This window comes from Zeus faber (genome assembly GCF_960531495.2).
Source record: "Zeus faber genome assembly, chromosome: 17".
Taxonomy (NCBI): Eukaryota; Metazoa; Chordata; class Actinopteri; order Zeiformes; family Zeidae; genus Zeus; species Zeus faber.
The window spans coordinates 30,822,640-30,836,866 of record NC_137204.1 but is presented as its reverse complement, the minus strand read 5'-3'; the positions used below and the strand labels follow the sequence as shown (position 1 = coordinate 30,836,866).

The following is a 14,227-nucleotide window of genomic DNA, read 5'->3' as shown; positions in this document are numbered from 1 at the left end:
TATCCATCTATCATCTGTCTGTCTGTCTGTCTGTCTGTCTGTCTGTCTGTCTGTCTCTCTGTGGGTCGGTCGGTCTGTGGGTCTGTCTTTCATTCTGTGAAGGGGAGTGAGAGACAGACAGAAGGAGGAATGTGGAAAATCAACCCAGATGTCGACACATTTCGTGGGAATCCTCCACAGCAAGGTCACTTCCTGTCTAGGAGCTAGGAGACAAGGAGACATGCGAGGATCTGGGACACATCAAGAAGATGCCTGTTTCCTATTGTTCCCACTGAGTATTTACCCTACTTTAATCCCCTTGTTTCCTCCTCCACTCCCTACCTTTCTTGCTCCCTACCTTCCTAGCTGCCTACCTTCCTAGCTTCCTACCTTCCTAGCTCCCTAGCTTCCTAGCTCCTTATTTAACTTGCTGATACTTCCTAGTTTTCCTGCTTTCCAGATACTAGCTCCCTGCATCCCAGCTGCTGAGTGTGTGTGTGTGTGTGTTTTCATGTGAAACAGGAAAATGTCGTAAAACACGACCAGATGGAAAACATTTGTTTAACGGCTTCACACACACACACACACAGTGCTCTGTGTTCTAACAGTGGCTATTTTGTTAAGTGTTTTACCTGAGGCTCCGCCCCCTTCGGTCTCCTGGTCCAATCAGCTTCAACTTCTTGTTTATGTTCACAACATTTCTCCCTATATACAGTAATAACCGTCTCCTCTCTCTCCCTCTGTCTCTCTCTCTTTCTCTCTCTCTCCTTTCTCTCTCTCTGTCTCTCTCTTTCTCGCTCTCTCTCCCTCCATCACTCTCTCTCAACTCTTTCTATCCTAACCCCCCACCCCCCACCTCCTCAGCCTCCCGTTGCCATGGACGACGCTACTGTTGCCATGGACACGCCCCTCACGCCGCGCTGCTTCCACAACGAGTCCATTGCCTTCTTCTACAACCGCTCTGGGAAGGCGCTGGCGTCGGACTGGAGCGGCGTGAGCCGCCTGGTCCTGGGTTTGGGCGTGGCTGTATGCGCCTTCATCATGGCCGCCAACCTGCTGGTGATGGCTGCCATCTACGCCAACCGCCGCCTGCACTTCCCCATCTACTACCTGATGGCCAACCTGGCGGCAGCAGACTTCTTTGCGGGCGTGGCCTACCTGTACCTGATGTGCAACACAGGGCCCAACACACGGCGCCTGACGGTCTCCACGTGGCTCCTGCGCCAGGGCTTGATCGACACCAGCCTCACCGCGTCCGTGGCCAACCTGCTCGCCATCGCGGTGGAGCGCCACGTCACCGTGTTCCGCGCGCAGCTGCACTCGCGCATGAGCCGCCGCCGCGTGGTGGTGGTGATCGCCGTCATCTGGACGCTGTCCATCGCCACCGGCGCCATCCCCGGCGCCGGGTGGAACTGCATCTGCGCGCTGGAGACCTGCTCCAACATGGCACCGCTCTACAGCAATTCCTACTTGGTGTTCTGGGCCACGTTCAACCTGGCGGCGTTCGGCGTCATGCTAGCGCTCTACGCACGCATCTTCGTGTACGTGCGGCGGAGGACGCTGGGCGCGCGGCGGCGACGCAACGGGGGCGGAGGCTCCGCTAGCGGAGGCGGAGGAGGACGCAGGAGCCGAGACACCATGATGTCCCTGCTGAAGACGGTGGTGATCGTACTGGGTGAGGAGACCAGGGGGCGGGGCTTCCTTGGCGGACGGGTTGTTGTTCGAAACACTAACTGAAGACTAACTGGACTGTCTCCTCAACTGTCTCCTCACTCCTAGACTGTCTCCTACTTCCTAGACTGTCTCCTAGACTGTCTCCTAGTTCCCAGACTGTCTCCTAGCTCCTAGACTGTCTCATAAACGGTCTCCTAGTTCCTAGACTGTCTGTCTCCTCGCTCCTAGACTGTCTCCTACTTCCTAGACTGTTTCCTAGACTGTCTCCTAGTTCCTAGACTGTCTCCTACTTCCTAGACTGTCTCCTCAACTGTCTCCTCGCTCCCAGAGTGTCTCCTACTTCCTAGACTGTCTCCTACTTCCTAGACTGCCTCCTAGCTCCTAGACTGTCTCCTAAACTGTCTCCTAGTTCCTAGACTGTCTGTCTCCCCGCTCCTAGACTGTCTCCTTCTTCCTAGACTGTCTCTCAAACTGTCTCCTAGTTTCTAGACTGTCTCCTCAATCCTAGACTGTCTCCTAGCTGCTAAACTGTCTCCTAGCTCCTAGACACTAGTCTCCTACTCTCCGCCCAGCAACACTGAAGGAAGTAGCCGTCATCCCCACAGCCCTTCCTTGTGTAACAGGGGGCGTGGCCTGATGAGAACCACATTGTCTGGCTGCTCTGGTTCCAGGGGCAGCGGCTCCACCTCCAGCAGCACAGTCCTTCAAAGATCTGCTTTTTCTTCATTACTGCTACACAATCGTTGCTCAATGAGTCTCCCAGCTCCTAGACTGACTCCTAGCTCCTGGACTGACTCCTAGCTCCTAGACTGACTCCTAGCTCCTGGACTGACTCCTAGCTCCTAGACTGACTCCTAGCTCCTGGACTGACTCCTAGCTCCTAGACTGACTCACAGCTCCTAGACTGACTCCTAGCTCCTGGACTGACTCCTAGCTCCTAGACCGCCTCCTAGCTCCTGGACTGACTCCTAGCTCCTAGACCGCCTCCTAGCTCCTGGACTGACTCCTAGCTCCGGGACCGTCTCCTAGCTCCTAGACTGACTCCTAGCTCCTAGACCGCCTCCTAGCTCCTAGACTGACTCCTAGCTCCTCGACTGACTCCTAGCTCCTAGACTGACTCCTAGCTCCTGGACTGACTCCTAGCTCCTAGACTGACTCCTAGCTCCTGGACTGACTCCTAGCTCCTAGACCGCCTCCTAGCTCCTAGACTGACTCCTAGCTCCTGGACTGACTCCTAGCTCCTAGACCGCCTCCTAGCTCCTAGACTGACTCCTAGCTCCGGGACCGTCTCCTAGCTCCTAGACTGACTCCTAGCTCATAGACCGTCTCCTAGCTCCTAGACTGACTCCTAGCTCCTCGATGGTCTCCTAGTTCTAGAGTGTCTCCTAGACTGTCTCCTTGCTCCTAGAGTGTCTCCTAGCTCATAGACAGACTCATAGTCTGTCTTCCAACTCCTAGACGGCTCCTAGATCCTAGACTTACTCCAAGGAGACATATGAGGACACTAGGACAAATAATGACACTAGGACACATGAGGGCACCATTAGGAAACACATGAGGACATCATTAGACACATACAAGGACACTAGGACATATGAGGACACTAGGACACATGAGGGCACCATTAGGAAACACATGAGGACACCATTAGACACATACAAGGACACTAGGACATATGAGGACACCATTAGGAAACACATGAGGACACTTGAACACATGAGGACTCTCGGACATTTGAGGACGCTAGGACAAATTAGGACAAAAGAACACATGAGGACACCATTAGGAGACATACGATGACACTAGGACACATGAGGGCACCATTAGGAAACACATGAGGACACCATTAGACACATACAAGGACACTAGGACATATGAGGACACTTGAACACATGAGGACTCTCTGACATTTGAGGACACTAGGACAAATTAGGACAAAAGAACACACGAGGACACCATTAGGAGACATACGATGACACTAGGACACATGAGGACATGAGGACATTTGAGGACACATGAGGACAGTAGAACACGAGAACACCATTAGGAGACATACAAAGTCACTAGGACACATGAGGACACCATTAGGAAACACTTGAGGACACTAGGACACATGAGGACAGTAGAACGCATGTGGACAGCATTAGGAGACATACGATGACACTACAACACCATTAGGAAACACTTTAGGACACCGTTAGGATACATACAAGGACACTAGGACATATGAGGACACCATTAGGGAACACATTAGGACACTTAGACACATGCGGACACGAGGACATTTGAGGACACATGAGGACAGTAGAACCCATGAGGACACCATTAGGAGACATACAAGGACACTAGGACACATGAGGACACCATTAGGAAACACATGAGGACACCTGGACATTTGTGGACCCTAGGACACATGAGGACACCGTTAGGAGACATACGAGGACACTAGACGAGACAAGTTTATTTGTATGGCTCATTTCAACGGCCACTTTGCAGCCACTGCTCCTGGATGCATCAGTTGCCAGGATGTAAAATGCAGAGAAATGCATTGAGTTGCCTCAGTACGTGAATGACAATTAGTTGATTCAAATTTCATCGAAAGAATCGAAAGAAAGAAAGACATTATAAAGTAAAAAAACAGAATACATAGAATGCAAAGTAAAAAACAGAATACATAGAATGTATAAAGTAAAAAACAGAATACATAGAATGTATAAAGTAAAAAACAGAATACATAGAATGTATAAAGTAAAAAACGGAACACATAGAATGCAAAGAAAAAACAGAATACATAGAATGTATAAAATCAAGTCATTAAAGTGACAGTGCAGTGAATAAATTAATACTATGTTTAGTAAAAGGCTGCAAACAGTTACTGGGACTTTGTTCCAGTTTTATGCTGCTTCTCCAGGTTCAAGCAGAGCTGTCCCAGACGACCTGAGAGCTCTGCTTGCTTACTTTGTCCTTAAAGCATTCGGTGCTTTCAAAAGCAGCAGTCATGTTTTAAAAGCAGCTATTTGATGACGGGAGGCCAGTGTACTCATGTGAGAACTGGAGTGATATGATCCACTTCCTTGGTTTTAGTGAGGATGCAGCAGCAGCAGCAGCAGCAGCAGCAGCAGCAGCAGCAGCAGCAGCAGATGCAGCAGCAGCAGCGTTCTGAATCTGATGCATCTTTTAGGGAGAGCTGTAAAGACAGCGGTACTGTCGTCTAGTCGACCAAATGTATGGACAATTTTTTACTAATTTTCCTGAGACATAAGTCCTTGAATCCTTGATATGTTCTTAAGGTGATAGTAGGCTGACTTTGTAATGGTTTTAATGCGGTTGTTTGAAATGTAGGTCTGCACTAAGATTTGTGTCTTAGTTGGTGCTTTTTAACATGACCGATGGAGGCTGAGCGCTGACTTTGAATCCTTCTTCCTTGGCTCCAAAAACAATGACTTCAGTTTTGGTTTTGTTTCATTGGAGAAAATTCTGGCAAATCCAACAGTTGATTTGTTTAATGCACTTGCTCAGTGATTGTATTGGACCATAGTCCCCCGGTGATATGGTTATGTACATTTGTGTGTCGTCTGTGTAATTAGGGAAACATATTTTGTTGTTTTCCATAATCTGAGCCAGTGGGAGCATGAAGATGTTAAACAGAAGAGGCCCCAGATCGGAGCCTTGGGGAACTCCGCACGTCATTTTTGTCCGCTCAGATGTGTAATTACCTAGTGACACCAAGTCCTAATGTCCTCCAAGTTTTTATGGTTGATCGGATCAAATTGTGTCATGGTATTTTAATTGATTCTTAGTGGACACAGGGACATCTCCTGTACCTGATATGGCGGCACTGACTGCATGTCTAATTTTCTGTATTTTGTGGGTGAAGAAGGAGGTATATTGCAGGAGCTGGTGGATGTCATCTCAAAGGTTCCTGACACAGGAGCCTTTGTTAGTGAGAGCGTTTTCTGATGACCTCTGTTCGAACATTTGTGTGCACGAAGATAGTACTCTGAAAGAAAACACAGGAATGATCAGACGGAGCAGTCACCACCACCCTAGAAATGTTAAGACCCTTGGAGATGATTAAGTCCAGGGTGTGGCCCGTGTTGTGTGTGGGCGTGGTCACATGCTGAGTCGGTGCAGAGTTATCAAGAACACAACACGGTTCTTTGGTCCCTTTGTCGTGGGGGTTGTTAACATGGATGTTTGAATCACAAACAACAACGACACAGTCAAAGTCAGAACAGACGACAGACAGCAGTGCAGCACGCTCCTCAAGGAGGTTGAACATCTTCAGCTGAACTGTAAATATTTAGGAACATGGCTCCAGTGGAGGAATTCAACTGAAGAGCCACAGATTCAAAAGAAGCAACATTTCCATAAGAGATCAACAGAACGCCAACTCAACCTTCTTTCTGATGCACTGTAGCTTCGCTCATAAAACTGAAGACGGGCAGGGTCGACTCCATAACGACAGCTGCACCGTTGTCTTGGTCCGACCAAGTTTCAGTTCAAAACTTAAAAAAAAAAATCAAGGTTATGTCGATGATAAGATCATGAATTAAAAATGTATTTCCTGCCAACCACCTCAGTTGAATCAAGCTGGATCCAGTGCGTTGGAAGCATTCACTGCCCTTCTCTTGTGAGGGGCTGCGGCTGCTCAATGACTTAAATCTGGGGGGGGGTAAAGAAGGTGCACGGGCGGTTGTGGTGATTGGGTAGGAGACTCCTCTTCCTCTTGGCTCTGACTCTCATGTTTAAATCTCTCTTCAGGTGGGCATGGCCGAGGTGTTTGTCTTGTTGTTGTGATTCTTCTCCCCTCTGGTCCTTGGGAGAGGAAACAGATGGATGACGCAGGAAGTAAAATAGGTTAGAGATTAAAAAAAGTGTCACTCCCGATTTGTGAAGGCAAAGTCCATTTTCTTAAAAAGACGTCTGCGCTCCCAGAAAACAGTTGAAATTGGCAATAAATTGCACTGAATGGGCGACACACGCAGCGTAAAGCCATGTGTTCGGTGGCGACAATGTGGCGAATGTCTCTTCTCCTCTTCTGAGCCGGTGAAGGGGCAACGATAAACACCTCAGCATCAAGGAGCCGACTGTGTTCAACAGATCAATAAAGTCTTGTTTCACCACTTCAGACTGTTTCACAACATCATTTGTGCCATGTGCACGACCACTCTTTTCACAGCTCAACGTGCAGCCACGATATGCAGGATTCTTTCTCTCATGTCAGAGACCGTATCCTTGGGAAAGCAGAATATTCTTGGCTACCAGGGACAGGGGTTGAAGAGGCGTGGCCTGGATGCCTCTGGACTAGGACATAAGAGGACATCATTAGGAGACACACGAGGACACTAGGACATATGAGGACACTAGGACACATAAGGACACCATTAGGAGACACATGAATACACTATGACATATGAGCACACTAACCTCTCCTTCCTTCCTGTCCAGGAGCCTTCATCGTGTGCTGGACTCCGGGCCTCGTCCTCCTCCTGCTGGACGTGTCCTGCGCCCGCTGCACAATCCTCACCTACGAGAAGTTCTTCCTGCTTCTGGCAGAGTTCAACTCGGCCATGAATCCCATCATCTACTCGTACCGCGACAAGGAGATGAGCGCCACCTTCAGGCAGATCCTGTGCTGCCGCCGCTGGCGCGGCCGTGGCAACGGCAACGGCGGGACGTCGCTATCCAATGCCGGCGGCGGAGGTGGCACCGAGGGCTCGGACCGCTCGGCGTCCTCGCTCAACAACGCGGCGCTGAGCGCCGGCAACGAACGCCGCGGCAACGAGCATTCAGCGGTCTAGTGAGGGACAGCAACTGGGAACCACCTCTGACTGCTCCATTTTTCAAAAACAATTCAAGCCCAACTTTTGTTGTGTTTTGTTGAGTCTGTTTTTTCACCATCGTCCCCCAATTTTCGTTCCAGCAACTCGTCAAAATTGCCGGAAATTCCTCAACTTTGAAATTATGATAAACTTTTTTTGGGGGGAAGAACTATGTCTTTTTTTTACCTTCTCCCAGGTTTTCTTGTGGAAACTTGTCAACTTGGCCATAATAAAAGGTTTGTTGGAGGAAGCTATCTGACGATACTTTTTCAATTTTGACCCAAAACTTTGTCGCAATACAAAACAAATTTCCAAGATAAAACGCTTTTAAAGCAACTTTTGTTCCCCAACTTTCGTTCTGGCAACTTTTTCTGTTGCAAGACTGTCACAGTTCCAAACTTTGGGAGAAATGACAACATCCAGCTAGCCAGCTAACCCAGGCTAGCTGGACAATGATGGAGCTATATTCTCTCGGTCTCTCGATTGACAGCTGGACTGTGAGGGACAGGGTCTGAATCCGAGGCCAAAAAATCTGAAATCTATGAAACAACAGTTGAATCCGCTTGATCCGCCCTTTTTCCCATTTTTTTGTTGTTGTCGTTCATTGTGTTGTTTTTGTAATTTTGTGAACAAAGTGAAACGTGTTGGCGCTGTATGAATTATTTACGAGGTTTTGATCTGTGAAGTCCGAGTGAATGCCAGTAGCAAATCGACAACTTTTCTTTTTCTGTTTCTAACCCTTCTCAAAATGTCCGATGTGTTCCAGATTTTCAACAAGAATTTACAATTTGAAGGCAAACTAAATGCGTTAAAAGGATTCTGGGGGGAATTATGGGAATCGCCCCGAGGTCCTGTTCCGGGGTCCAAACCAGAGTTTGAAACACTCTGGGTGAAAAGTGTAATTAAATGTGGGAATAATCCCAGACAGATTTGGGATAGTTCAGAAAAACTTTACTTAACTGTTTTTTCCATCCTCTGTAAATCCCATAAGGACTTTGGAAATATTCAACAGAATATTCGCAAATTTTTGCCAAGCGCAGATTTGCAAATTTAACAAGAATCAAAATGTATTTTGATTTTTTTGTAATTATTATATTATTGTTATTATTTTCTATGTATTTTCATCTCTTCTGAAGGTTTAAACAGTTTACAGGAAGTGAGTCCAACATCCCATGATCCCTTGTTTTTACGAATCATCACAACGTAGCTAATTAGCATGGCATTAGCATCTGACGAGCTTTACTAATGCACTCCATTTCTCTGATACCATAAAGATTGTTTACGTTATGTTCACATAAAGATTTTTCGCGATACTTCACGGTTTCACAACATGAAGGATTTTGAAGTTGTATCCAAAATGTTGGTATTATTCGCAAAACCTGATTACTGATGAAGTGAGTAACAAAATATGTTTTTGTTGTTTTCATTTTGTTTACAAACATGGTGAAGCCACCCACCCCCAAACTCCCTCTAGGAACTCCGACTTAAACAGACCTTTGCACTTTTCCCAAGTACGATGTTGGATTTTTACACTTACTCCACTCGGGGTGAGCGCCAACCGTCTACGACCGAAGGAAATTTGGCGGATTCTGTGAGAATTCATGAACCGTCGTCGTAGGTCGCTTCAGATAATTCTTATGTGTTCTTTTTCGGGAATTCGGGTACAAATTCGGGTACAAATAATGAACTGACTTGTTTTTTCTTAACCATGTAAACTTTATGCAACTTTCACCTGAAAAAGTATTTTGCATTTACCCAAAGGATATTTCGGTATTGTTTCCGAACCGGTTCCTATGAAAGAAGCTTTTTGTTGTGTTTACAGTGAACATCCTGGATTTTAGTTAATCCCCCCAAGCTAACAGAGCGTAGTGTTAGCAAAGTGTTACTCATCGGAGAAAAATCTGAATGGCTCCGAATTTTTCGTCCAAATTTGGCATTTTTCGAAGCCGCCCACCGTCAACCTTTTTTGCCGTATTTCGTCGACATTCAGTCGAGTAAAAGTACTTATTTGCCGTAATGTGTCTTTTGTTTACCAATGTTTGTACATTTTTGTAATTGGTGATTCTGCGAGCTATGGTAATTGCATGTACAGAATGCTTGTATGTAAAAATATGGGGAACTCTTAGAATGACGGCGTTTAAAAGGCAACGATGAACCGCTGGTGAAGAAGTTACAACACACCTTAGTTACCTTTAATTTGAAATGTTTCATGAAGTTTCAGTCTGGGATTTTAAAAGTTTTTTGAAATACATCATTTAAAAATTGTAAGAAGGGACATTCCATGTTTTTTTTGTTGCCATGACGATGTGATGCTAACTGTTCATAAAAGTCCAAATAAAATGTTGGAATATTATCTCCATTAAATAAATGTGTTTAACGAAAAGAACAGAATAAAACTGGTCTTTATTGAGCTAGGAGACAGTCTAGGAGCTAGGAGACAGTGTAGGAGTTAGGAGACAGTGTAGGAGCTATGAAACACAGGAGCTAGGAGACAGTGTAGGAGCTAGGAGACAGTGTAGGAGCTAGGAAACAGTCTAGGAGCTAGGAGGCAGTGTAGGAGCTAGGAGCCATCCTAGGAGCCAGGAACGGTCTAGCAGGTAGGAGACATCTATCTATCCCTCCCTGTCTATCTATCTATCTATCTGTCTGTCTGTCTGTCTGTCTGTCTGTCTGTCTGTCTGTCTATCTGTCTATCTATCTATCTATCTATCTATCTATCTATCTATCTATCTATCTGTCTGTCTGTGTATCTATCTATCTATCTATCTGTCTGTCTGTCTGTCTGTGTATCTATCTATCTATCTATCTATCTATCTATCTATCTATCTGTCTGTCTGTCTGTGTATCTATCTATCTATCTATCTATCTATCTATCTATCTATCTATCTGTCTGTCTATCTATCTATCTATCTGTCTATCTATCTGTCTATCTATCTGTCTGTCTTTCTATCTATCTATCTATCTATCTATCTATCTATCTATCTGTCTATCTATCTATCTATCTATCTATCTATCTATCTATCTATCTATCTATCTATCTGTCTATCTATCTATCTATCTATCTATCTATCTATCTATCTGTCTGTCTGTGTATCTATCTATCTATCTATCTATCTATCTATCTATCTATCTATCTGTCTGTCTGTCTGTGTATCTATCTATCTATCTATCTATCTATCTATCTATCTATCTATCTATCTATCTATCTATCTATCTATCTATCTATCTATCTATCTATCTATCTATCTATCTATCTATCCATCTGTCTGTCTGTCTGTCTATCGTTCTATCTCTCTCCCTCTGAAAGCTTGCAGAGGGGGGATCAGGGTGACTACCTGGTGATGGGTGGGGACTGGAACTATACACTAGACTATAGTCTGGATTGGACCGGTGAGGAACCCACAGAGTTTCTTCCACCTGTCTGTCTGAACTTAGAGCTCAGCATGACGTCATGGACACACGGAGAACAAAACATAGGACAGACAGACAGTAACAAAGGTAAAGGTTTTAGACGGTAGGGTCAGTGCAGCTCGACCGGACGGGCTTTACGTATCACACGTACTCACTTCCAGCTACCTTGACAGTTCCATTCACCCTGTGGGTTTCACAGATCATCACCTCCTCACTGGAGCAATGCCCCGCAGCCAGCACCAGGCATTCTTCTTCTTGGCATTTTAATGTAAAGTTGCTGCAAGACGGCACTTTAAGCAGTAGCTTTAAATTATTCTGGGAAACCTGGAGGAGCAGGAAGGGGGCCTTTAGCTCCTTGAGTCAGTGGTGGGAGGTAGGTAAAGCACAAATCTGTGTCTTCTGCCAACGTTACTGGCCTCACTCCACCAGCAGGGTTAAGGAGGCCATAAACACCCTAGAGCACGAGATCAGGGACAGTGAGGGAAGCCTCCTTCGTGGCAGTGCCCCTGCGGGTGGGAGGCTGCCGGAGAAGTGGCAGGAGCTGAGCACTTTCTTCCAGGAGAGAGTGAAAGGTGCCATGGTCAGGGCTCGCTACCTCGGTATCAGGCATGTGGACGACCCCAGCTCCTATTTCTTCAACCTGGAGAAAGCTGTTCAGCGGTCCAGACAGATGGCCCGTCTCCGTCTCTTGGCCGGCAGGGTGACCATCGGCTCAGTGGAGATGAGGAAGCATGCGCTGGCCTTCTACACCACCCTCTACAGGGCGGATGACTGCGATGGAGAGTGTGCTGCCGAGTTTCTTCAGGGGCTGCCTCGGCTGTAGGTCGGGGAGCAGGGCACCTTGGACGCTGCCATCAGAATGGAGGAGCTCACCTCTGCTGTGGGCCAGCTGGCGTCTGGGATAGACATTCTGCCTCCAGAGTCCTACAAGCGTTTCTGGAGCCTGATAGGAGAAGATCTACACCGGGTGCTGCTGGAGTCTGTGCGGACTGGTGCAAGACCAGTTTCCTCTCGCCGAGCAGCCCTCTCTCTCATACCCAAGAAAGAAGCCTCGGCCTTGCTCAAAAACAAGAGACCCGTTGCTCTGCTCTACACAGACTACAACTCTATCTAAAGTCCTGGCCAATAGGCTGAAAGGAGTTTTAGACTTGTTGATTATAAAAGACCAGTCTTACTGCGTACCAAGCAGATTTATCCCTTAATCAGGAGAAAGCTTTCGACCGTGTGGACCACGGCTTTTTATTTTCAACCTTAAAGGAATTTGGATTTGGGAAAGTTTTTCTTAAATATGTATTCACACACCACTTTAATGCACATATCTGTACTTACATAATAGCCGATCCCATATACAAGAGTCTATTCCCTTTATTTCTATTTTGTACCCCCACTCTGTATTACTTTTGAGTTATTTATTTTATTTTGTTTGATTCTATATTATTCTATTCACTAACTGCATTACATTTTAGGAATCAGTTAGTTTCAGTTAGTCAAGTAGAAATTAGGGAACTATTGTATTCAGTCTAGAACATGTCAATGTCATCTATGTCAATGTTTTCATTAACAACCAAACTACCAACCAATCTGGATGATGTCCAGAGGTTGGTAGTTTGCTTAGGGTTGTATCAGAAGGCCTCATCTGCTAAGGTAAACTGGGGAAAAAGTGAGGCCTTGCAGCTGGGAAGATAGGATGGGAAATCGACTCCCAGTTTACCAGGGGGTCTGAGGTGGTAAAGGGGTTAGGGTTTTGGGGGTGTTTTTAGGCTCAGAGTAGTACCACATGCATAACTGGGAGGGTGTGGTGGAGAAGGTGTGTGCCAAACTGTCTAGGTGGAAATGGCTGCTACCTCAGTTGTCCTACAGGGGGAGGGTACTGGTTGCTAATAACTTGGTTACCATATGGCACAGACTAACTTTGTTTGGGAACCCTCTGCTGGACTCTGGGCTCCTCCAGCCTGTGCTCCAGCTTGTCAAGTTGGGTCATCTGCTGAAGGCGTCCGTATAGCAGCTCATGGAGACAACGGGCATCAGATCCTCCAGACTGCTGCACCGGTTGGTGGATGAAGTCTGTGCTTCCCTGCCAGTGTCCTACAGAGCTTTAATGAAGAACCGTACTCCGTCTGACCAATGGGACGGTGAGTGCGAGTATGTGTGTCCTTCGCTGACAGCCTCTCCTGCTGTGCAGTGGGAGAAGGTGCAGGACAGCCTCCTGACCTTTGCTCCTCCCAAGCTGGGGGGGGGTTTGAGGCAGTGGGAAGAAAGCCGCCTACTACACCTGCGTCAAGGTGTCGCACCTACGCTCTCTGGCAGGGAAGGAGGAAGGGAGGGTGGGAGGGGGACTGAGGAAGGGAGGGTGGAAGGAAGGAAGGGAGAGAGGGAGGGAGGGTGGAAGGAGGGAGAGTGGAAGGAAGGAAGGAAGGAACCTAGGAAGGACGGAAGGAAGGGACTGAGGGAGGAAGGGGGGGAGTGAGGAAGGAAGGGAGGGGGGAGGGAGGGGGAGTGAGGAAGGGAGGGTGGAAGGAAGGAAGGGAGAGAGGGAGGGAGGGTGGAAGGAGGGAGAGTGGAAGGAAGGAAGGAAGGTGGTGTCGCACCTACGCTCTCTGGCAGGGGTGCGGCTGTTGGTGTGGACTCAGTTCTTTGGCCCAGGAGCGTCCCCTACTGGCTGCTGGCATTCTCTGTACAAGCCCCCCGTCGACAAACGGGTGGGCGACCTCCAGTGGAGGATCGTGCATGGGGCGGTAGCTACAAACGGGTATCTGGCACGGCTGGATCCCAGCACAGGGGTGGGATGTGACACCTGGATCCCAGCACAGGGGTGGGATGTGACACCTGGATCCCAGCACAGGGGTGGGATGTGACACCTGGATCCCAGCACAGGGGTGGGATGCAGCTTCTGCTCTGAGAGGGAGATGCTGCAGCACCTGTTTGTTGTGTGTCCTGGGCTGCAGGGGCTGCAGGGGCTCTTTGGCTGCTGGGGCGGTGGCTTCAGGGTCTGGGGGAGAGCTTCTCCTTTAAACTCTTTATCTTCACTCCTGTTTACACTATGTCAAACAAATCTGTCCATGTCCTGGTGAACTCTGTTTCAGGGGTTTAGAAAAGCAGGAAGAAGGCTGTGAGGGGTCAGGGGTCAGTGGCTCCGGCCCAGATGACGATTGGTCTCCTCTCAGCCGCCTCAGGTGGAGTTTGAGTTTTACAAACTGACTGGGACATTAAACACGTTCAGGAGGGTTTGGGGTGTTGGGTGGTGCTGTGCTCAGTCCAGGATGATTCCCTTGTTGTAAACCTGTGATTCTTCCTGTGGTAGCTGTGATCTCCCTCCCTCTCTCTCTCGCTCCCTTCCC

General features: G+C 47.6%; 1 protein-coding gene across 1 annotated transcript in view; it reads left to right on the top strand.

The window, feature by feature from the left end:
• The window catches only part of lpar1 (lysophosphatidic acid receptor 1), a 12,940-nt gene extending 3,085 nt beyond the window's left edge, over positions 1-9,855 (top strand). The window contains exons 2-3 of the mRNA XM_080017418.1: positions 844-1,654; positions 7,105-9,855. Coding sequence (XP_079873544.1) covers positions 856-1,654; positions 7,105-7,457 — 1,152 coding nt within the window. The 5' untranslated portion in view covers positions 844-855 and the 3' untranslated portion in view covers positions 7,458-9,855. The remainder of the gene's footprint in view (positions 1-843; positions 1,655-7,104) is intronic.
• The last annotated feature ends 4,372 nt before the right edge of the window (positions 9,856-14,227 follow it).